At 41.1% G+C, this 25,878-nt stretch overlaps 1 protein-coding gene across 1 annotated transcript; it reads right to left on the bottom strand.

The window, feature by feature from the left end:
* Window positions 1–6,192: 6,192 nt before the first annotated feature.
* LOC311100082 (spermine synthase-like) lies at window positions 6,193–21,996 on the bottom strand. The gene is made up of 11 exons (XM_084140828.1): window positions 21,850–21,996; window positions 20,940–21,060; window positions 10,547–10,634; window positions 10,156–10,220; window positions 9,818–9,993; window positions 9,403–9,557; window positions 9,125–9,214; window positions 8,829–8,943; window positions 8,521–8,600; window positions 8,182–8,297; window positions 6,193–8,052 (listed from the first exon to the last, which is right to left on the bottom strand). Exons 1-11 carry the CDS (start codon window positions 21,893–21,895, stop codon window positions 8,022–8,024), a joined length of 1,083 nt encoding a protein of 360 aa, XP_083996954.1. The 5' UTR covers window positions 21,896–21,996; the 3' UTR covers window positions 6,193–8,021.
* Window positions 21,997–25,878: the final 3,882 nt, after the last annotated feature.

Genomic DNA, 25,878 nt, shown 5'->3' with positions numbered 1-25,878 from the left:
CCAGATGATCTTGACTTGCTCCTGTATCTTCCTCTGAAATTCCCTCTGATGTTTCCTCCTGGCCCATTGCACTCACAGCAAAGTCACCAACCTGTCCACAATCATAACACACTTCTGGAGATTGCTGGAAGTATGGCTTAAATCTTCCTCCTCTTCCTCTTTCTAAGCCTTCTCGTCCTCTTCCTCTCCAAATCTGTGTCTGTCCAGAAACTGGCTGTGGATATGAAACAACTGGTACCGCTATTGGTGGCTGGTACAATTGCGGTTGGAACTGGTCCGGTTGAAGCTGTGGCAGTGATTGTTGATATGGTGCACACTGATTCTGCATAACCAAAGCTTGTTTCTTCTCCTTCTTATTCTCCACCAGTTGTATTTGATTGAGTTTTCTGAGAGTTTCTTGGTCCTGTTCTTTCTGGTTGTGTTCCTTTTTCCTGTACAGATCCACTTGATGGGCTATATGATCTGTATAAACGCCTTTTGTCATGCTTCCAAGTCCAACCACCTCTGCCAGTTTGCTCCTTACTGGTGAGGGCAGTCCCATCTGCAGTTTAGCTCACATCTGGATCATTTCCGGTAATATTTCTCCACACTTGATGGACTCTTGACACATAGGCTCTCGGATTTTCTTGTTGTCCTAGTGGATCAATCAGAATGTTGTCAGGATGCACATTTGTTGGAAACTTATCTTTCAGTGCTCTCCACAGACGATTCCTAATTGCAGCCAACAATTCAGGGTTGTTCACTGCAGTCCCCACATATCTATTGAGTCCAGCTCTCTGAAATATTTCTTCCATATCTGGAATCCCAAGTAGATTTGCCAAAAGTATCTTAATGTCTCCTATTGCTGACTGTGTTCCCACCGTAATTTCTTCCAATTTTGAAATCCAAGGATAGGCTCCATCTTGAAGAGTAGGCAGCTTCTCAAGTATATCTGACATATCGGTATTTTGCAAAGGCTTATATTCTAGGTTTTGTCCTCGAATGATCACTGGCATCATCTTCTTACTGGTGCCCTCTTTCCTTGGCCTTAATGTATACTTTTTCTCCAATTCTTGGGGTCCTTTTCTCAGCAGTTTTTTTTTCTGTATCTTCAGCTTCTCGAGTTGTTGTTCCAGTTCTCTTACTTCTTCTAAATTATTCGCTTTATCCAGGCATGATACGCATCGGTCTATATCTCTTTCTATTTCTTCTGTGCTAGTCATTGTAGGATAAAATCCTCTTGAATATGAAGCACCTTTAATCTCCAAATCTTTATCGCTGTCTTCATCTTCGCTTTCATCAGAACTGGAATATCTTGTATTCTTCTTCTTCAAACATCCATCACCCCTTCTTTCCGCTCTGGCCAACCTCCGTCTGATCACAGGGTCATATCCACCCATGATCTCTTCTGAATCACTCTGATCATCATCATCATCATCATCTTCAAGTTCCATCCTCCTGAACCTCACTCCACCCTTAGTTTCCAGACATCTCGTTTTTTTCTTACTTTTGGAGTTTGGATTCATTTTTATGGTAGTTTCTGCTTGTCCTCTCTCTATTATTCGTTCATCTTCATCTCTGATGCAATAATCACCCTCCTGAATGATCACTGGAAGCTGAGGATAGACGTCCTTAAACTCTACTTCTTTCTCATAAGGTGGGGGTCTTTTTGCTGAATCCGTATGTGAGAAAGGTGTACTGATTTCTGTCATTAGTTTTTCTGTCACCTTCACTGCTTTTACAATTTTCTCTAAACCTTTGTTTCTTTTATCGTTGGTATCTTTTATCAGTTTTTGTCCTTCATTTTCAAACAGCTTAAGAACACCCAGCTCTCTTTGTCTCTTTTCTTTACGTTGTTCCCTTTTTTTCCCTTGCTTTTGATCTGCCTTATGAATTGACAGAAGCACTTTCATTATGTTGATGACGTCAGGGTTAAGAGTCCCTTCCACTGGCCATGGTTGTTCAATGTCAGGCCAACGTTTATTCCATTTTCCAGATAACCTTGCAATACCATTAACTAAAGGATTACTATTTTCAACTATATCAATAGGTGTAATTACTTTCATAGTTTTGATGTCCTTTTTCCCCATTGTAACAACTATTTTATATTCCTTTATTGTGAATTAATTTATTATTTTAGACTATATAGCTTATGGTTTCCTCCCTATTTTGTATTACTTTTTTTTAATTATTATTATTATTATTAATAAAAAAATGTTTTTTATTTTTATTTTTTATTTTATTTAAATATTAAATAAAAATTAATCAATTAAAAAATGTATGATGAATATATATATATATATATATTTTTTTTTTTTATTGATTTTTATTTTACCAAGTTATTAGTTAGTGGCAATCTTACCACATCCGATCAGGAAAAGTAAAGGAAAGTAGTCAACTTCAGAGCAATCCAAAAAAGAAAGACCTATAATCCAGCAACACTACAGCACTCACAAACCAATTGCTTAATAAGCACCCAATTACCTTAATTTACAGAATAATGTCAGTACTCGATTTCCAACACAACTCTAATCAAACCAACTTATTCACAAAAAATCCAATATGCAATTACATCAATTGATCAGTCTGTTGCCAAGTCCCTGTCAAATTGTCACAACATCAAATATGCTAGGCACACAAAATATCCTGTATGGGAAGGTAAGTTTTGTAAATAGAACAGTACTGGCCTTAGTTTGACTTGATCCGTTGCAGCAGACTCTGTCGCGTGATGTACACGTCAGCAATTCCTCTCTCTCTGTCTCTCTCTCCTCCTTCTTATCGTCTCATATGACAGAATAACAAAGGACAGACAAGAATTTAGTATTTTATGCACACACTGAGTTATTTCAACCATTCAATACTCCTCCGTTCACATTCGCGCTAAGAAATAAGCAAACTTAACTCAGGAATAGTATAAATAGCTCAATAACATTTTATTTTATTTATTTAATCCGTCAACATATCTCTAGTTTATCAATTCGATAGGTCTCAAGAAAACAGTTTCATCGTCAAACAACAGCCGATTTAACAACCAGAATACACTATTAGTGTCTAAATCTTCTCTCTCTTTGTTTTCGTCTCCCAGCAGCTCAGTGTATGGGGAGTGGCATATTTTCCCTACGTAACTCTAAAGTCATAAAATCACACGCATGCGTAGTACATTCACCAGTACGATTTCAGAGTGGATGGAGCTCTCTCCCAGCTCTCTCCAAGCTATACAACAGAAAGTTAACAGTCCCGCTGTACCTCCATTCTTTTACCCCCCATAGACAAACAATAACACTTAACAGAGCTCACAAACCAACATAAAACATTGAACACAAATCCTACTTAGAAGTTTCTTAACTTCCCTTTATCCTAATCTGCAGATTTATAGTTATTTCCTTATCTATTACAAAACATCTCTATACACTATTAAAAACTCCTCCCTGTAGGCTCATGATATTCTAATAGTTAGTAAACATTCTCTTTTTATAGAGACTCATACGTTTTTTAACCTTAGCGTCCTTCCAGGGGGCTCATATATAGTTAACAACTATTAACGTTCTCACCAACGGAGACTCATAAGATTTTTTAACCTTAACTTACGTATTTCCTTATAAAAACAAAAACCCCTATCCTCAACCAAAACATATATATGTATATATCTCTAACATAAATCTTATCCTAATATGAGTCGACACACAGTTTAAACACAACAGAGACGTCTTTATTTTATTATTTTTCTCTCTCTCTCTCTCTCTTTCATACATACACAGTTTTAAGAGGCTTATTCCATTCCTATGGACCCCTAAGGTAGCATGTAGCATGTAGCATGTTACCTCCATTGCGCCGTATTTTCCATTGTTCCTAAATTTAGGCTACCACGAGTTTGCGGATATTCAATGAGCGGTCACATCAAACATATACTTTGTCAACTATAAGATGAGCGGTAACTTGCAATAGAATGTATATACCACAATCCCCAGTCCCCGGGACTGACCTAAACCCACCTAATGTGCTTTTAGGATTTTTTGGCCCATCCTAATGATCGCCTCCTGAGAGGGCTTTCCATAGATTCGCAATGGTCCTAATTTGTATACATTTACCTTGGCCTTATTCCTTTCAATCTATTCTTCTTGAATTTTATTCAAGCAAAATATCCCTATAGACACTCCCCCCTTTTTGCGTTGTTTACCAGCGCAAACAAATTTAGAACGGACCCACAGCAAATAACACACGCAAGTTCTTAGCGGTGCATTCATTCAACGCACAGACACACGAACTGACCAGTTGCCCAAAGTAGTGAGAAAACTCACCCTTATCTGCCGGACTCCGGAGCGAAAGTCAGCTCGGCGCCCATGAATGGAACGTTGAGAAAAAACGCAATTCGTCCAAATCCTCGTCGCCATTTTGTTGTGTCGAGAAAACGTTGCTAATTATGCTGTGAGAACAAGGAAATCCGCTGACGCTGTACTTTGATCATAAAGGTTTATTCATAACAAAGGATTTCAGCGTCGATTTACAGATACCTGCAGGCATCTGGAGAACAGTGGACCCAAAATAATATGTTGTTCTGACCTCCTTTGTCTTCACCAAGTATTTATCCTATGTAATCTGATATGGGTGTTTCCCCTATAGACCAATCCCAGGAGGTCACCTAACAGACTTCCTCTGCTTTAGGGTACTCCTCTAAAACTGCTCTCCAGATGTCTCCCTGGGCCAAATCAACATTCTCTAAGCTACCATTTGCAAACATTAACAAAGTCATAAATTCCTCAGATACTACATAAACACATTTGTGCACAAAATTGTAGAGAAATAAGCTTTTTTGTGCGTATGGAAAATTTCTGGGATCTTTAATTTCAGCTCATGAAACATGGGACAAACACCTTACATGTTGCGTTTATATTTTTGTTCAGTGTATTTGGGTCACATATTTGTTTCCAAAAGGATGAATGGAGTGGATGGAAGTGGAAACAGATGGTAGTGACAGACAGCAGTGCCCTTCCTTAGTGCCCCAAAAGGCTAGAGCCAGCCCTGATCAGATAGCATATATGTAGAATAGCAATAAATTAGCTTTAAAATGGCAACATCTTCTCACAGCCCCATTGCAAAACGTATAAAATAGTAAGACATTTGTGATAAAACTGCAACATTTTTCTCTCTGCTCCATGGCAAAATGTGTAGAATTTCTGGAAGTTAGCTTTAAAGAAACATTCTCTCCACCACCATGAGGGGGCCTCCAAAATGTTGTTGTTCAGGCCCCCTGAAGTGGTTAGTCTGGCGCTTATGACACCGCTCTTCAGTTGTTCATTGACCACACACTACTATATTATCATGGGAGTTCTATATTCCATCTCCACTAACGAAAAGTATGTGATGTGATTATAAATCTTGCTAAATATCACATACATAAAATAAAAATGTTACCTGAGAATCGGCAATTCAGGTTCTACACAGAGACAAAACACAAACACAGTACAATACAATACTAAGGGAAAGATAGAGGCAAGGTGTGGAGAATACAGTTAAAACAGAGAGGAAATAGTTGTGACAACTCACACACAGGTATGTGTGTTAGTGTAATATTTGCAATAAAAATTGCAATCTTATTGCAAATTATTAGGTGTATACAGCAGCTTCCCAGAAAGATGTCTCCCGCCACATACAAGCGTTGCTCCAGGTTGGAAGTGTCTTTTCAGCAGCCTGATCAGCACATTGAGCAGGCAGCAGGTAGCTTAGTGGTTAAGAGCATTGGGCCAGTAACCGAAAGGTTGTTGGTTTGAATCCCTGAGCTGACCAGGTGAAAAATCTGTTTATGTGCCCTTGAGCAAGGCACTTAACCCTACTTGCTCCTGTAAGTTGCTCTGGATAAGATTGTCTGCCAAAATTGATAAGTACATCCTTTGTAGTTGATAGATAACTTGATGGATTCTCTACACTAAGGACACACTGTTTTTGTGGACATTAGAACCACACGCAGGATAATGAAATTACTGAAGTTCATGTTATCAAAGGGGAAGTCTTACTGAAATCGCTCATGGTAGAATGAAATATAAACAAATCTGTATTCAAAGTAGTGAGTTCGTTTGCATAGGAATGATTCTGGACTTTTAGTAGTAACATCCAAATTGTCTGTCAGTTGTAACATCTCAGACTGCTAGCTAATCTATCTGGTAATACCACTGTGAATCAAACATACTTCCCTGCAAAAGAAAGACACCAAAAATGTTCTTCTCCAACTCGTTTTTAATAGCAAGTAGTCACTGCTGAACAAAAGGTATTTTTTTCAAGTGGGATAAAACAGCATTTGGTGAAATAATATAAAATAAATACATTTAACAAAGCACCACAACATTGATCAAAGGCATGAATGTGCACTGTGAATATGGTAAACTAGATTCAATAAAAAATATTTAATTTTCCAGCACATGCACCAAACAATGTTATAGAAAAATTCTAAACTGAATTTGTAAAATAAGATCCAGCAGGAGAAACTAAAAAGGTGGTAAATAATAAAAACATAATTCACATTAAAGCAAGAAACCGCCACAAAGGAGGGCCCTTTTCCCTTTTAAAAACATGTTTGGACACTTCAGCCTCAATGGGCAGGGTCACACTGCCTTTTCAACATCTTGGAAAGGACTGGGAATCTGGGAAGGACTGGGAATCAAATTAGCTACAACAGAAGAAGAAAAACAATCAAACGCACAAACAGACATTCATTTGAAACTACGGCGAGCACATATCCTATCACACAATCAGAACCCAAAAGCCTATTGTATGTTGGTGCTGTTTTAATAACTCAAATTTGAAAAGTAACAACACCCTGAGGGGCAGGTATACCAAGAGTGTTTAAATACTGGTCCCAGATCTGTCTAGGCTTTAGAACTCTGACTATAGCTTGGTCCCAGACCTGTATGAGATTTAGCCAACTCCTCTGAGTATTGTTGCCCTGCCGTGTATAAGACATGTAAAATGTATGGCATGACAACTAGACAACAACAGTCAGAAAAGTCTAAAACCCAGACAGGTCTGGGACCAGGCTATAATCAGAGAAGTCTAAACCCAGACAGGTCTGGGACCAGGCTATAATCAGAGAAGTCTAAACCCAGACAGGTCTGGGACCAGGCTATAATCAGAGAAGTCTAAACCCAGACAGGTCTGGGACCAGGCTATAGTCAGAAAAGTCTAAAACCCAGACAGGTCTGGGACCAGGCTATAATCAGAGAAGTCTAAACCCAGACAGGTCTGGGACCAGGCTATAATCAGAGAAGTCTAAACCCAGACAGGTCTGGGACCAGGCTATAATCAGAAAAGTCTAAACCCAGACAGGTCTGGGACCAGGCTATAATCAGAGAAGTCTAAACCCAGACAGGTCTGGGACCAGGCTATAGTCAGAGAAGTCTAAACCCAGACAGGTCTGGGACCAGGCTATAGTCAGAGAAGTCTAAACCCAGACAGGTCTGGGACCAGGCTATAATCAGAGAAGTCTAAACCCAGACAGGTCTGGGACCAGGCTATAATCAGAGAAGTCTAAACCCAGACAGGTCTGGGACCAGGCTATAATCAGAGAAGTCTAAACCCAGACAGGTCTGGGACCAGGCTATAGTCAGAAAAGTCTAAACCCAGACAGGTCTGGGACCAGGCTATAATCAGAGAAGTCTAAACCCAGACAGGTCTGGGACCAGGCTATAGTCAGAGAAGTCTAAACCCAGACAGGTCTGGGACCAGGCTATAGTCAGAGAAGTCTAAACCCTAGACCAGTGGTAGCAGCCCCACAGCTCTCCTTGGAGGGCACATGCAAAAACAACAGCCCAACTCAAAATATCCAGCTAACAGAAATACAATCTCTTGTAAGTTTGGACATAAAATAATACAACTAACATGTAAAAAGGGTTTAAGAGAGAGTTGGACATGGAAGGATAACAAAACAGTGTGAGTAGAGATGGGGGGGGGGGGGGGGGGTCATCTCTCCCCTCAGTGCAACAGCGGATCATGGAGGGGGGGCAGTTTTCACATTCTGGCAGGCAGCATACGGAGGGGACCGAGGGAGCTCTTTACTTCTTCCAAACGGTATAGAAAACCCACCTGAGTCAGCTTGTTAAGGAGAATGCCATGTAAACAACAAGTAACCACACGTCTATACATGAGTATGCCTGTGTGACTGTAAATGGGAGACGTGTGTGATAAGCACAAGACTCTTTTCTCGAAGGATACAGTTCCATATAAGAGGGCACACACACCACCTCCTTGGAGAAGTCTACAGGACACGAGAGCCTTCCCAGCTGCTCCTCATAAAGAGCCAGTGCCTCAGTCAGATTCGCACAGTTACCCTGATGACACACAACAGGGTTAAAACACGGACCACACAGCAATTAGGGGACAAAAATGTCCCCCAAAAAACATCACACTAGGACAAACTTGTCTCTCATGAAGAAAGACATACGAGACAGACATATAAGTTAATCATGTGTAGGGATGGTGATATCAATATGAGCTGAATTCCACACAATGCTAGGGTGACTGTATGAAGCATTCAACGAATATGGGTCTCACCTGTGTGAAGTACTTCCCAGTAGGACGCAGTACTTTGATTGAGAGATCCAAGATAAGCTGTAGGAACTCCCATGTAGAGTCTGAGACAGAGTAAACCATCTGTCAACCAATTATGCGAGTGTTTCATACAAGCTCCTATCCAAGAAACAGGTTAAGATTACACTATCCACATCCTAAATCCGATCAATTCTTTGCAGTGAGGTATAATGTGGTGCGTCTTTACAAGAGCCATACCAGTATTCATCATTGCATACATCGTTAGAACTGACTGTCCAAGAGGACCACATGAGAGAGCATTTGTCACTCACCCTCCTCTGGCGCTGTGGAGATGGGGACCGCTGTGAGGTCATTGATGACGTAATCAAACGTCTTCCCTTCCTCAACATACTTTTTCAGAACAGGAACGCAGTCCTCTACCAACACCTGGAGAGAGATAACAACAGATGGAATAAAGATGGAGGGGGTGCAGGGCAATGTAGTCATGGAAACCCCATGTAGTAACATACAAGACCACAGAGAGCGGAGCTTTTCAGAGTAGTGGGCAAAAGACAAACGTTCCATCTCATCTAAGGAGAGGTGCAGTGGACAGCAATGTCCTGCTCACCTGGTAACATTCTCCCTTCAGGTTGTCCAGAACACTTCCACATGTCTTCCTCATGTGCGTTCTACACCCATCAATCACCATTTGGTCGATGTAAACACTTTGTCAAGGCATTACAAACCAGGCACAGGGGAAGACAGATGACAGACCAGATAATCCTACCGGGCCACGTCTCGAAAAATGCTCAGAGGTTAGTGTTAAAATATTGTTGGTGCAAATCCCTGAAGCAATATGTTAACTGAGCACAGAGAGAAGTGAAAAGCAGTGTCCTGAAAGGATATCTCTACCATGGTGATCATCTTTGGCTTGAGTTTGACGGCCTCTGAAAGGATTCCTCCATCACCGCCTCCTAAGATCAGCACTTCCTTCCCTGCATAGTTCTCTTTCCCTCTGCCCATGATGGCCTGGGTGTAGGGTAGGTCACTCTCTGACAAATCTGCCATATAATCACATTACAATATCATTAGATAAGTAAGCCACATGCCACGACTGAAACCCAGTCAAATGTTAATCTTATTAGATTTAGATTTTAGAAGTGAAAAATGACAGTTGAACAACAATAGTGACCTAAATAACAAAAGTAAATAACATAATTACAACAATATAAAGTAGCAGCAGGTGAGGAATAATTCATAACAATTGTATCTAAAATTCTATCTTAAATCAAGGCCTGTAGGAACGCTATATTTTACTTACTAACATCCCCATTGAGGATCAGGATATTGCCAAACTGCTGTGAGTGCATGATCTTTATGTTCTGGTATGCAGAGTCCTCATCGTATACAACCCGATCTATGTCATACTCCACCAGTCTGCCGTCAGCTGTGGGCCAGTATCGATCAACAGCTGCACCTCGTATCAGAGCTGGGAGCCTGGGGAAGGTGGTAGATATCATGTTCATGATAGCATCATGGAGACATTGACAGGGGGTTACAGGGTAATCATTTCACACTACAGCTTGTGTACCTCTCCAGTCACAAGATAGTCAACACACAAGGCCACTACCGTATGATTATCCACCACTCGAGCCTTACCTCTTGACCCTCTTAATGTTTCCATGTAGGAGACTTCTCAGCTTCTTTTCCAGTGCATTCAAAAGCTGAGAGAAAACCAAATGTGTTATTTTGCATATTCTAATGCTACATTAAGCAAAATATCCTTAATGTCAAATAGTCCAAAGGCCTATGAGACCACATGTTCGAAAAATTTGTAAGCAAGCATTTCACTGTAAAGTCTACACCAGTTGTATTCGCCGAATGTGATAAATACAATTTGATTTGATGTGTTGCTGTATCTAATTTATGGAAATGTTTCTTACTTAGGGTATTCTGAAGGTCTGTTAAATATGTACTTTTTTTGTATTTGTGTTATTGTTTTATGTATGGATGTAAGCAGGTCCTTTGTAAAGGTTCTCTCATCACCTACATTCTCTACTTGTACAATGTTATCTCCTTCACAACACTGCAGATCAATGGTAAGCAGACCATGGACGGGCACACGCAGAATAACCAACCTGAAAAGAGACAGACACAAACAGAGAAAGAAAGAAGCACAGAGTTAAATTGAGAGAAATATAGAATTGAATCTAGGCTATAACTTCTCTCTCTCACTTCTCTCTCCTTCAACCCAAAGCTCACGAGGAGAGCTGTGGCATGATACAGGTTGACCTATTGACCTAAGCTTTATGAAAGCACAGTGGCGAGCCAGGGGCAGCTGAAGGTTGAGCATTTTTACCCAAAATTATGTGTGGTGTTGCCGCGGGCATATTCATGCAGGCTTAGGCCCACACAATGGCCCACCGGCAGTGTTTACCACTCACTACACATAAAACAGGAAGCACCAAAGCCCTTAGATCCGATAAACAAAGCCATAAACAAAGCCACATCTGAACGCAAGCCATTGTTGTACCAATGATCCACTTAACTGGCCAATCAATGGTCTGGGGTTTTCATTGGACAGTCAGGGTATTGGTAAAAATAACTAGGATTTTACAAATTCCTGTCACCTTAAATATTTCTCAATTACAACAACATTTTTGTGTAGCCTGTATCTGCCATTACAGTATTTGCTGAGGGCATATAACACTGCTACTTCTGTCTACATTTGTTTTGCATAAACCTTGACAACCTCACACATTCAAACACTACACCCCTCCCCCAACACACTCACATCATTTGCTGGTGCTACTACTGTCTCTCTGTTCTTTACATTCACATTTACATTTAAGTCATTTAGCAGACGCTCTTATCCAGAGCGAATTACATTTATTTTTTTTCATACTGGCCCCCCGTGGGAATTGAACCCACAACCCTGGCATTGCAAACGCCATGCTCTACCAACTGAGCTACATCCCTGCCGGCCATTCCCTCCCCTACCCTGGACGACGCTGGGCCAATTGTGCGCCACCCCATAGGTCTCCCGGTCGCGGCCGGCTACGACAGAGCCTGGATTTGAACCAGGATCTCTAGTGGCACAGCTAGCACTGCGATGCAGTGCCTTAGACCACTGCGCCACTTGGGGACTAATTTATTTGACTCTTATTATTATCTATCTTGATGCCTAGTTACTTTACCCTGCCTTCATGTACATATCTACCTCAAATACCTAGTACCTCTGCACATTGATCTGGTACTCCCTGTATATAGCTCCATTCTTGTGTATTTTATTTATCTTGTGTTCGTTACAATTATTATTATTTTTTTATTCTGCATTGTTGGGAAAGCTTCGTAAGCAAGTAAGTCTACACCAGTTGTATTCGGCGCATGTGATAAATAAAATGTGATTTGATTGTGCTAATCTAAGATGATATTGAACTAGCTGAGCTACAGAGGACCCCTATGTAACCCCACAGAGGACATCTATGTAACCCCACAGAGGACATCTATGTAACCCCAGAGAGGACATCTATTTAACCCCAAAGAGGATCCCTATGTAACCCCTGTGCAAAGCATAGTATGGTAGCTTGTTATCTAGCAATAGTTCGGATACATCACCTTATTGACTTACACTAGTACAAGTGACAGGGGCTAAATAATGTATCCAAACTATTACTACAGATTAATGTAGCTCTGTTGGAATAACTTTTATAGATACACTACATGACCAAAAGCATATGGACACCTGCTCATCGAACATCTCATTCCAAAATCATTCATATGGAGTTGGTCCCCCCTTTGCTACTATAACAGGCTCCACTCTTCTGGGAAGGCTTTCAACTAGATGTTGGAACGCTGGGGTCGGGTACTGATGTTGGGCGATTAGGACTGGCTCAAAGTCGGCGTTCCAATTCATCCCAAAGGTGTTTGATGGGGTTGAGGTCTGGGCTCTGTGCAGGCATTGTCATGCTGAAACAAGAAAGGGCCTTCCCCAACGTGTTGCCACAAAGTTGGAAGCCCAGAATCGTCTAGAATGTCATTGTATGCTGTAGCATTAATATTTCCCTTCTCTGGAACTAAGGGGCCTAGAACGAACCAAGAAAAACAGCCCCAGAACATTATTCCTCCTCCACCAAACTTTACAGTTGGCACTATGCATTGGGGCAGGCAGCGTTCTCCTGACATCTGCCAAACCCAGATTCGTCCGTCGGACTACCAGATGACACGTTTGCACTGCTCCAGAGTCCAATGGCGGCGAGCTTTAAACCACTCCAGCCGACGCTTGGCATTGCGCATGGTGATCTTAGGGTTGTGTGCGGCTGCTTGGCCATGGAAACCCATTTTATGAATCTCCCGACGAACAGTTATTGTGCTGACATTGCTTCCAGAGGCAGTTTGGAACTCCGTAGTGAGATTTGCAACCGAGGACAGATGACGTTGAAAGTCACTGAGCTCTTCAGTAAAGCCATTCTACTGCCAATGTTTGTCTATTGAGATTGCATGGCTGTGTGCTCAATTTTATACACCTGTCAGCATCGGGGTGTCCACATACTTTTGTATATATAGTGTAACTTTTACACCTTTTGGAAACAGAAAATCCTCTACAGGAATGACGGTGTCCATCCAAATCATCTTGGCTCCTGGACTCTGACCACACATTTCAAGGATGCGTTGAGATAATGACCAAAGCCCAGTTCAAATTATCCCTACCATTGTGTCGCTCAGTTGTCGTAATGCTGCAGCAAATGTACATTATCCCAGGGGCAGTGGCAGTCACGATGTAAGTAACCTAATTTATGTCCCTCTAACTCCCCTGAATGCCTCTGTCGATCCTACAGCTATTGTATGCAGTAATCATGTGCCTATGAACCAGAGTTATACTGTTAGCACTGAGGCGGTGTGCCCTACTAAACATCCTTTTTTCAGGACCCTGTCTTCCAAAGATAACTCGTAAAAATCCAAATAACTTCACAGATCTTCATTGTAAAGGGTTTAAACACTGTTTCTCATGCTTGTTCAATGAACCATAAACAATTAATGAACATGCACCTGTGAAACGGTCGTTAAGACACTAACAGCTTACAGACGGTAGGCAATTAAGGTCACAGTTATGAAAACTTAGGACACTAAAGAGGCCTTTCTACTGACTCTGAAAAACACCAAAAGAAAGATGCCCAGGGTCCCTGCTCATCTGCGTGAACGTGCCTTAGGCATGCTGCAAGGAGGCATGAGGACTGCAGATGTGTGGTCAGGGCAATAAATTGCAATGTCCGTACAGTGAGACGCCTAAGACAGCGCTACATGGAGACAGGACGGACAGCTGATCGTCCTCGCGGTGGCAGACCACGTGTACAGGATCGGTACATCCGAACATCACACCTGCGGGACAGGTACAGGATGGCAACAACAACTGCCCGAGTTACACCAGGAATGCACAATCCCTCCATCAGTGCTCAGACTGTTCACAATAGGCTGAGAGAGGCTGGACTGAGGGCTTGTAGGCCTGTTGTAAGGCAGGTCCTCACCAGACATCACCGGCAACAACGTTGCCTATGGGCACAAACCCACCGTCATTGGACCAGGCAGGACTGGCAAAAAGAGCTCTTCACTGACAAGTTGCGGTTTTGTCTCACCAGGGGTGATGGTCGGATTCGCGTTTATCGTCGAAGGAATGAGCGTTATACCGAGGCCTGTACTCTGGAGCGGGATCGATTTGGAGGTGGAGGGTCCGTCATGTTCTGGGGCGGTGTGTCACAGCATTATCGGACTGAGCTTGTAGTCATTGCAGGCAATCTCAACGCTGTGCATTACAGGGAAGACATCCTCCTCCCTCATGTGGTACCCTTCCTGCAGGCTCATCCTGACATGACCCTCCATCATGACAATGCCACCAGCCATACTGCTCGTTCTGTGCGTGATTTCCTGCAAGACAGGAATGACAGTGTTCTGCCATGGCCAGCGAAGAGCCCGGATCTCAATCCCATTGAGCATGTCTGGGACCTGTTGGATCGGAGGGTGAGGGCTAGGGCCGTTCCCCCCAGAAATGTCCGGGAACTTGCAGGTGCCTTGGTAGAAGAGTGGGGTAACATCTCACAGCAAGAACTGGCAAATCTGGTGCTGTCCATGAGGAGGAGATGCACTGTAGATACTGACTGTTACTTTTGATTTTGACCCCCCCTTTGTTCAGGGACACATTATTCAATTTCTGTTAGTCACATGTCTGTGGAACTTGTTCAGTTTATGTCTCAGTTGTTGAATCTTGTTATGTTCATACAAATATTTACACATGTTAGGTTTGCTGAAAATAAACGCAGTTGACAGTGAGAGGACGTTTCTTTTTTTGCTGAGTTTAGGAAGTCCACTGTGTGCAGCTCACCCTGCACTATCAGCTCAAACATAAATAACATTGTCATGTCTACTACTGATAAGCTTCGCAGTAAAGCAATAAAAACAATCAAGCATACCAGAAAAGTGCCAAAAATAGCCCACATTAACACATGTAGCCTAAAAAACAAGGTTCATAACTTGCTAGTAACAGATGACATTCATATTCTGACTATCTCTGAAACTCACTTAGATAATACCTTTGATGATACAGTGGTAGCAATACATGGTTATAACATCTACAGAAAAGACAGAAATGCCAATGGGGGCGGTGTTGCTGTCTATTTTCAGAGCCACATTCCTGTAAAGCTTAGGTAGGATCACATGTTAAATACTGTTGAAGTAATATGGCTACAGGTTCACCTATCTCACCTAAAGCCCATTCTTGAGGAAAGCTGCTATAGACCACCAAGTGCTAACAGTCAGTTTCTGTATAATTTGTGTGAAATGCTTGATAATGTATGTGATATCAACAGAGAGGTATATTTTCTGGGTGACCTAAATATTGACTGGCTTTCATCAACCTGCCCACTCAAGAAAAAGCTTCAAACTGTAACCAGTGTCTGCAACCTGGTTCATGCTTTCGGCAATCTAAGGAACTGAAGAAGGACTACAACATTCTCTTGAACACCCTTGTTTGCACAGGGAAGAGAACAGTCATCTCTGGCCCCCTGCCTTGTTATATAAGGGGTTCGGAGCGTTACAGCTGCCTCGCTGCCCTAAACGAGTTCCTGAAGAAACTCTGCAAAGACAGGAATGTCTCCTTTTGTGACAATTTTGACTTGCTGTGGGAGCAACCAACACTCTTTAAAAGAGATGGGATTCACCCTAACCGCAGGGGTTCCAGGATTATCTCCATCAACATAGCGAACTGCTTAAGAGACTGATGGTCTGTGTTTGGTACAGTCCAGTCCTCCCTGTCATAAGCAACAGAGGACATGGAAATCATATTATATCCCAGAGAAATAGAAGTGCAGTAAATGTAAGTAACCTAATCTATGTTACTTTAATTGTTAGCTCCGAGGGTATTGTCTGCAATAATCATATGCACACAGAACTGAATTCCACTGTTTGCACTGAAACTGTCTGCCTTAGGAAGAAGCCCACTGTGGGCAGACCACTCAGTACCATTGACTCAAATGTAAATGTCACTGACATGTCTACCTCAGTTCAGCCCCTCAGAATAGCACTAAAAACAAACAAGCAACCCAGAAAATGACCAAAATAAATAGCCCATATTAACATATGTAGCCTGAGAAACAAGGTTCATGAAATGGACAACTTATTAACATCAGAAAACATTCATATTCTGGCCATCTCTGAAACACACTTAGATAACTCCTTTGATGATGCAGTAGTAGCTATACATGGTAATAGAATATATAGGAACGATAGACATGCAAATGGAGGGGTGTTGCCATGTATGTCAAGAGTCATATTCCTGTTACGCTGAGAAAGGATCTCATGTCAGATGATGTGCAAGTAATATGGCTACAGATTCATCTGCCTCACCTAAAGCCTATTTTCGTAGGAAGTTGTTATAGACTATATGTGTGAAATGTTGGATAATGTATGTGATATCAACAGAGAGGTATATTTTCTTGGTGACCTAAATATTGACTGATTGTCATCAAGCTGCACACTCAAAAAGAAGCTCCAAGCTGTAGCCAGTGCCTGCAATCTGGTTCAAGTCATCAGTCAACCTACCAGGGTATTTAGTTAGCACTCTCCTGAGTGGCGCAGTGGTCTAAGGCACTGCAGTGGTCTAAGGCACTGCATCGCAGTGCTAACTGTGCCAGTAGATCCTGGTTCGAATCCAGGCTCTGTCGCAGCCGGCCGCGACCGGGAGACTCATGGGCGGCGCACAATTGGCCCAGCGTCGTCCAGGGTAGGGGAGGGAATGGCCGGCAGGGATGTAGCTCAGTTGATAGAGCATGGCGTTTGCAACGCCAGGGTTGTGGGTTCGATTCCCACGGGGGGCCAGTATAAAAAAAATATATATGTATTCACTAACTGTAAGTCGCTCTGGATAAGAGCGTCTGCTAAATGACTAAAATGTAAATGTAAAAATGTATTTACAAACAGAACTAAATCATCCATGTCTATTGATTACATCTTTACTAGTGTTGCAGAAATCTGCTCTAAAGCAGTATCCACACCCATCAGATGTAGTGATCATATAATCATAGCCATATCTAGAAAAAACTGGACCTAAAATTGTGTATAAACGATCATACAATACGTTTTTCAATGATTCCTATGTCGAAGATGTGAAAAATATTTGTTGGTCTGATGTGTGTAATGAGGTACATCCGTACGCTGCACTTTAAGTATTTATGAAACTGCTTCTTCCGGTTACTGATAGGCATGCGCCCATCAAGAAGCACGTATCGCATTTCGATGTACACGGAGGGAAAGTGTCAGTAATATGCATGTCAGTCTCTCCTGGCTCAAAGTTAAGGAGAGTTTGACTGCATCACTATTGATGTGTTGAAGGTACCGAACTGTCTGTTCAAGCAGTTGGCACACAGTTCAGACACTCATTGGTACAACACATGACATGCAACCAGAGGTCTCTTCACAGTCCCCAAGTCCAGAACAGAGGCTTGGAAACGCACAATATTAAATAGAACCATGACTACATGGAACTCTCTGCCACCCCAAGTAACTCAAGCTAGCAATAAAACCAGTTTCAAAAAACAGATAAAAGAACACTTTACTGCACAAAGGGGACTGTGAAGAGACACAGCCATTTTATATATCTTGTATTGTAATTTGCACTGTACTATGTATTAGACATAGATTGTGTGTGTATGTACTGATATGTAGGCTGTGTGTGACATTTAAAATGTATGTGTTTCAGTCTTGACTAATAATGTTCTGTACAATGTATTATGTCATGTTTGATGTGGACCCCAGGAAGAGTAGCTGATGCTTTTGCAGCGGCTAATGGGGATCCTAATAAATATCAATACCAAATGTTATCAGTCAACCTACCAGGATATTTACAAACAGCATGTATTGATCACATATTTACTAATGCTGCAGAAATCTGCTTGAAAGGAGTATCCTAATTTGTTGAAGCACCTTTGACAGCAATTACAGCCTCAAGTCTTCTTGGGTATGACGCTACAAGCTTGGCATACCTGTATTTGGGGAGTTTCTTCCATTCTTCTCTACAGATACTCTGAAGCTCTGTCAGGTTGGATGGGGAGCGTCGCTGCACATCTATTTACAGGTCTCTCCAGAGATGTTAGATCGGGTTCAAGTCCGGGCTCTGGCTGGGCCACTCAAGGACATTCAGAGACTTGTCCCGAAGCCACTCCTGTGTTGTCTTGGCTGTGTGTTTAGGGTCATTGTCCTGTTGGAAGGTGAACCTTCGCCCCAGTCTGAGGTCCTGAGTGCTCTGGAGCAGGTTTCCATCAAGGATCTCTCTGTACTTTGCTCCGTTCATCTTTCCCTCGATCCTGACTAGTCTCCCAGTCCTTGCCACTGAAAAACATCCCCACAGCATGATGCTGCCACCACCATGCTTCACCGTAGGGAGGGTGCCAGGTTTCCTCCAGACGTGACACTTGGCATTCAGGCCAAAGAGTTCAATCTTGGATTCATCAGACCAGAGAATCTTGTTTTTCATGTTCTGAGAGTCCTTTAGGTGCCCTTTGGCAAACTCCAAGAGGGCTGTCATGTGCATTTTACTAAGGAGTGGCTTCCGTCTGGTCACCCAACCATAAAGGCCTGATTGGTGGAGTGCTGCAGAGATGGTTGTCCTTCTGGAAGGTTCTTCCATCTCCACAGACGAACTCTGGAGCTCTGTCAGAGTGACCATCGGTTTCTTGGTCATCTCCCTGACCAAGGCCCTTCTCCACCGTTTGCTCAGTTTGGCTGGGTGGCCAGCTTTAGGAAGAGTCTTGTTAGTTCTAAACTTCTTCCATTTAAGAATGATGGAGGCCACAGTGTTCTTGGGGACCTTCAATGCTGCAGAATTGTTGGTACACTTCCACGGATCTGTGCCTCGACACAATCCTGTCTTGGAGCTCTACGGACAATTCCTTCAACCTCATGGCTTGGTTTTTGCTCTGACATTCACTGTCAACTGTGGGACCTTATATAGACAGGTGTGTTTCCTTTCCAAATAATGTCCAATCAACTGAATTTACCACAGATGGACTCCAATCAAGTTGTAGAAACATCTAAAGGATGATCAATGTAAACAAGATGCACCTGAGCTCAATTTCGAGTTTCATAGCAAAGGGTCTGAATACTTATGTAAATAAGGTATTTCTGTTTTTCATTTTAAATACATCTGCAAACTTTTCAAAAACCTGATTTTGCTTTGTCATTATTGGGTATTGTGTGTAGATTGATAAGGAAAAAAATAAATGTAATCAATTTTAGAATAAGTCTGTAAAGTAACAAAAATGTGGGAAAACACAAGGTGTCTGAATACTTTCCGAATGCACTGTATTGTAGCAATATCTAGGACAACCAAAGTTCCAAAGGCTGGGCCTAATATAGTGTATAAGAAGTCATAAAATACATTTTGTAGTGATTCCTATGTTGATGATGCAAATAATATTTGCTTGTCTGTGGTGTGTAATGAGGAGCAACCAGACTGCACTTTACACATTTATGAAATTGCTTATTCCAGTTACTAATAAGCACGCACCCATTAAGAAAATGTCTGTAAAAACGGTTAAATCCCTGTGGATTGATGAGGAATTCTAAAACTGTATGGTTGAGAGGGATGAGGCAAAAGGAATGGCAAATAAGTCTGGCTGCACAACCGATTGGCAAACGTACTGCAAAGCCAGTGTGTCTATGTATGCGGATGACTCAACACTATAGACGTCAGCTACTGCGGCGAGTGAAATTACTGCAACACTTAACGAAGAGCTGCAGTCAGTTTCAGAATGGGTTGCAAGAAATAGGTTAGTCCTAAATATTTCAAAAACTAAAAGCATTGAATTTGGGACAAATCATTCACTTAACCTCAACTAAATCTTGTAATGAATAATGTGGAAATTTAGCAAGTTGAGGTGACTAAACTGCTTGGAGTAACCCTGTTTGTAAACTGTCATGGTCAAAACATGTCGATGCAACACTAGCTAAGATGGGGAGAAGTCTGTCCATAATAAAGCGCTTCTCTGCCTTCTTAACAACACTATCAACAAGGCAGGTCCTACAGGCCCTAGTTTTGTCACACCTGGACTACTGTCCAGTTGTGTGGTCAGGTGCCACAAAGAAGAACTTGGCTCAATTGGCTCAGAACAGGGCAGCACGGCTGGCTCTTAAATGTACACGGAGCTAACATTAATCTCTCATCGCTCAAAGTAGAGGAGAGATTGACTTCATCACTACTTGTTTTTGTAAGAAGTATTGACATGCTGAATGCACCGAGCTGTCTGTTTAAACTATTAGAACACATCTCGGACACCAATGCATACCCCACAAGACATGCCACCAGAGGTCTCTTCACAATCCCTAAGTCCAGAACAGACTATGGGAGGCACACAGTACTACATAGAGCCATAGCTACATTGAACTCTATTCCACATCAGGTAACTGATGCAAGCAGTAGAATCAGATTTACAAAACAGATAAAAATACACCTTATGGAACAGAGGGGACTGTGAAGAGAGACACACACAGACACACTACACACACACATGGATTTTGTACTGTAGATATGTGGTAGTAAAGTAGTGACCTGAGGACCCCAGGAAGAGTAGCTGTGGGGATGCTTAATAAATAGAAATACAACATGTATTGTCCAGTGCGTAAGGGTGCTACGGCTGTGCATGCTTTTAAAGAGTACCTAAAGCACCATACCTTGCTGAACCTGTCTGGCCTTACTGTCTTCATAGTGTGCTGTGTGTCTCATGTGCTTTATTACTTGTTCTTATTATTTTTATGTTTTTACTGTAGCACTTCCGGGTTTTGAAAAATCGAAAACACACTAGGCCTAATTCATGAACATTAGATTCTAGATTCATTCTACAAAATATGTTGGTGGTGACATAAATAATGATGACAGTGTTGATGGAACTGGTGCCTACCTGCCATTCTTGCCAATGAAGGTAGCAAGGTATCCATGTCCCTCAGTGTCATGGACTGTCTCTGTCATTTCCTGCTCTTGAAATATAGACTGCAGCCCATGCACAGTCATAGGACAGTCCACTAAACAGAAAAGGGGAGGGACATATCTAGGGTGACAACACAATAATTACCACATTTACCCCCCCTTAAGCTAGATAAGTATGTTCTTCATGTCTTGTCTGTGTAACGTTACCTTAATAGACCAGACAGTAGGCTATGCAGCAACATGCTAAAAATAAATGGCAGTAGCCTAGGTACTTTAACTTGCAAATTCTGCTTGTATGCCTTTTTACAGTGAGCGGCTATACTATGGATATAAGACTGATTATTGGCCACTGGGACCTTACGATTAAAAAAATTGTGCCCAGCTTGAGATGGCTATAGCCTCATCAATAAACAAAGTCAACATTGCTATGCTAGCTAACTAGCTAGTCAAACTTGACTGGCTGTCAATTGAAACCAAAACATGTACGACGCAGACAGGCGCAGCAGCAGACAGATGAGATGCCTTTGCTAACCTAGCTAGCTAGCAACTGCACAAAAGGTCATATTACCCGCCTGCCTGTCATGTTGCTGGCAACCAATGTCTGACTTGGAATTATGCTATCAAGATAGCGGACGACATTTAGCTAGATCAATATTATTCAGCACATTAGCTACGTCCTCCAAGAAAAAAAACACTAATCGTGCATATATCATAATTGTATGATTTTTTTGTATATATATTAGACAGACTGCGCGTATTGACAACGATTAGTTAGCTAGCTAGCGTACAGTAGATGCGCAAATGGAAATGATAGCTAATGACCCCCATGTCCTGTTGTGCTGCAACCGTTCGTAGCCTAGTGAATGCCGGTGTGTGTCATTTACCTGGCGCTGAGAGATTGAAGTCGAGGGTGTAATGTCGCAGTGCCATGACTGGGTACAGCCGTCAGCCATGCCTGGAGTAGGCACCCGGTGTGAAAATGGAGACAGAAGGAAGAATCGTGGGGCCGTGCTGGTGCTGCTTGAAGTGGGAGGGTTTGCTAGAGTGCAGACTGGTCTGTGGACACGCAGGGGGAGGGTCCGAGTCTGATGACGCTATGGCCAACTCCTGCTCACACTTGACTACAGTAGGCTTCCTGTTAGTTGTACAGAGAGAGATGTTCCCCAACTAACTTTCTTATGTTTTTTGATACAAATTAACGTAACGTATAATTTAGTATTTTCTATGCACTCCACACTCCAGTCCTTTGCAGGGATGGGCAACTGTAGGCCCGCCGGCCGCATCCGGCCCGTGAGCCAATTAAATGTCATTTGCAGTGGAATATATAAGAAAATATATAACTAGAGATTAAACTGAGTAAACAGCTGATTTCTCATACGTTTCATCGCAGCATTCCATCCCAGTATTCTGTAATGTGCAGTTGTGTTTAAAGTAGCCTGTTAACAATGATGCCATGTTTGGCCCAAAACTATTTTGCATATTTTTATTTGACAGAGCACTGTACTGTATCTTTTGATTTGTGTCATCTAGCAGACACTCTTATCCAGAGAAACATACAGTTAGTGCATTCATGTTAAGATACAGTGCCGTTGAGTATCTGATTTTATGGTGGATTGTGGGGGAGGGGGGTTGAGTGTGTTGGAGTATGTGAGTATGTGCGTGTGTGCTTGTCTGGCATCTGTTGTGGGGATGTTGGGGGAGGGGGGGGGGGGGTATGGGATGGACCACGGGAATTATTTGCTAGGATAATAATTGCTTGTCAATGAATTAAATGTAATACAATGGCAATCCGGGTTATATGTTAGAATCCTACGCGTGAACTGCCGACATTATTACGCATATTAATTGATAATGATGGAAAATAGGTTATGCATAATTTTTAAAAAATAGTTATATAGATATATATTGTATAGAGGTGAAAGCATTGGAAATGCTTTTGGCGGTTAATCTGCTTCTGTTTTGTGGGTGGCACTGTGTGCTGTTTTCGATGGATGGGTCCTGGCCTCTCGGGGCCTTAGGGATCCGGAGGGACGTGGGTGGGATGCTGATCACTGGGATGACGGCTCAACTTGGGATGGGGAGGGGCTTTAGCGCGGGAATTAGTGGAGAACAATTGAAGGGTTACTCCGTAGCAATGCAAATATCACGATACAGCTATATGGACACTAAATCATTATGGTATTTTTTATTGGTAAATTTACAAACATATATATAATGATAAATAGACTTGAAACTTGTATCTCATTATGGTGTATGGTGAAATAAGTATAGCCAGTTATAATTGTAATGGCTTAGCTGATAATAACAAAAGAAGAACAATATTTACATGGCTCAAAGAGAAGGAATATAATATCTATTGTATACAGGAAACTCATTCAACAATTCGAGATGAAGTAGCGTAGGAAAAAATAATGGGGGGGGGGGGAAATATACTTCTCCCATGGGCAAAGAAATTCAAAAGGGGTGATGATATTAATTAATAGTAATTTCGATCCGAATGTGCAAATTGTCCAAATAGATACACAAGGTAGATGGATTATTTTAAATATGTTATTGGACCATAAACAGATATGGCTCATTAACCTTTACGGACCAAATAATGATGATCCACAATTCTTTGACAATATATATAATAAATTATCAACCCTGCAAGCAATTCAAGACAATATTATTATGGTGGGGGATTATAATACTGTTTTAAATAGCTCAATGGACCGTAATGGAAATCACACCACAAACAATCACCCACATGCTCTTAAGGAAATTGTGAATGTCATGGATACATTAGAACTAGTAGATATATGGATGCTTAAATATACTGATCTAGTGAGATATACATGGCGGAGACTGAATCAAGCTAGTCGTCTTGACTTCTTTCTTATCTCATTCTCGTTGGCACCAAAAGTAAAAAAAAGTGTTGATAGGGGAAAGAATGCGGTCGGACCATCATATAATAAGCATATACATTACTCTTACTGAATTTCCACGTGGGCGAGGATATTGGAAATTTAATCAAAGCCTATTGGATGATAATTTATTTATAATTAGAACAAAGGAATTTATAACTGACTTTTTCCAACATTACATAGGTACAGCGAATCCCCTTATTGTATGGGACACCTTTAAATGTGCCTTTAGAGGCCATGCAATTCAGTACTCATCTCGAAAACAAAAGCAATTTAGGTCAAAAGAGTTTATACTAAGAAAGGAAATAGAAAGTCTAACAGAACAGATAGATGGCAATAAAAACTGTAACATAGAGGCTCAGAATAAATTAGAGGAAAAACAAAAAGAAATGGAGAAACTTATTCAAGAAAGATCAAGTGTAATATATTATAAAAATAAAGCAAACTGGATGGAATATGGGGAAAAATGCACAAAATTATTTTTTAATCTTCAACATAGGAATGCTACCAAAAATAACTTAATGAAACTGGTTACAATTGACGGAGTCACCCATAATTCACCAAATGATATTTTGAAGGAAGAAACAAAGTACTTTAAGCATATGTTTTCTTTTCAGTCGCCTCCATCTCCTCTAACTGAAGCTAATTGTAGAGATTTTTTTTCTATTGATAATGTCAAATTAACAGCCACACAGAAAGACTCATGTGAAGGTGAAATTACAGAGGAGGAACTTCTGGATGCAATTAAAGACTTTAAGTCTGGGAAAACTCCAGGGTTGGATGGCATACCAGTCGAGGTATACCAAAAGTTTTTTGATATACTAAGAAGACCGTTATTAGCATGTTATAACCACTCCTATGTAAATGGTAGATTATCTGACACTCAAGAAGAAGGTCTGATCTCATTATTACTGAAACAGGATACAAGTGGAAAATATAAAGATCCAGTCCATTTACAAAATTGGAGGCCCCTTACACTTCAGTGTTGTGATGCAAAAATTCTAGCAAAATGTATAGCGCATAGAATTAAAAAGGTATTGTCGGATATTATTCATTCTAATCAGACAGGTTTTTTACATGGAAGATACATTGGAGATAATATAAGGCACGTATTGGAAACAATAGAACACTATGGAAAATATGGGAAACCAGGCCTGCTATTCATAGCAGACTTCGAAAAGGCATTTGATAAAGTTCGACTGGGGTTTATATATAAATGATGGAGCATTTCAATTTTGGAGAATCTCTTATAAAATGGGTCAAAATCATGTATAGTAACCCTAGGTGTAAAATAGTAAATAATGGCTATTTCTCCGAAAGTTTTAAACTGTCAAGAGGAGTGAAACAAGGTTGTCCACTATCGGCATATCTATTTATTGTGGCCATCGAGATGTTAGCTATTAAAATCAGATCCAATAATAATATCAGAGGATTAGAAATCCAGGGCTTAAAAACAACGGTGTCATTGTACGCTGATGATTCATGTTTTCTTTTAAATCCACAACTAGAATTCCTCCACAGCCTCATAGAGGATCTAGATAAATTTTCTAACCTCTCTGGATTACAACCAAATTATGACAAATGTACTATATTATGTATTGGATCACTAAAAAATAAAAATGTTACATTACCATGTAGTTTACCAATAAAATGGTCTGATGGTGATGTGGATATACTCGGAATACATATCTCAAAGGAAATAAATGATCTCACTTCAATACATTTTAATAGAAAGTTAGCAAAAATAGATAAGATCTTACTACCATGGAAAGGAAAATACCTGTCAATTTGTGGACAAATCACCCTGATTAACTCTTTAGTATTATCCCAGTTTACCTATTTGCTTATGGTCTTGCCTACGCCTAGAAAAAAATATTCAATTTTATTTGGAACGGCAAGCCAGACAAAATTAAAAGGGCATATTTATATAATGAATATGAATTCGGAGGACAGAAATTATTAAATATTAAAGCATTAGACCTATCACTAAAAGCTTCAGTCATACAA

This window comes from Coregonus lavaretus, assembly GCF_964263955.1.
Source record: "Coregonus lavaretus genome assembly, chromosome: 24".
In the NCBI taxonomy this organism is placed as follows: Eukaryota; Metazoa; Chordata; class Actinopteri; order Salmoniformes; family Salmonidae; genus Coregonus; species Coregonus lavaretus.
The sequence above is the reverse complement of the archived record's forward strand: the minus strand, read 5'-3'. Positions and strand labels throughout refer to the sequence as shown.

Coding starts and splice junctions, on each gene's coding strand:
- LOC311100082 (XM_084140828.1), bottom strand. CDS start 21,895: ATGGCACTGCGACATTACACCCTCGACTTCAATCTCTCAGCGCCAG. Junction 9,215..9,402: donor AGATGATCACCATGGTAGAG/ATATCCTTTCAG, acceptor CAAAGTGTTTAC/ATCGACCAAATGGTGATTGA. Junction 8,944..9,124: donor TGAAGGGAGAATGTTACCAG/GTGAGCAGGACA, acceptor ATCTCTCTCCAG/GTGTTGGTAGAGGACTGCGT.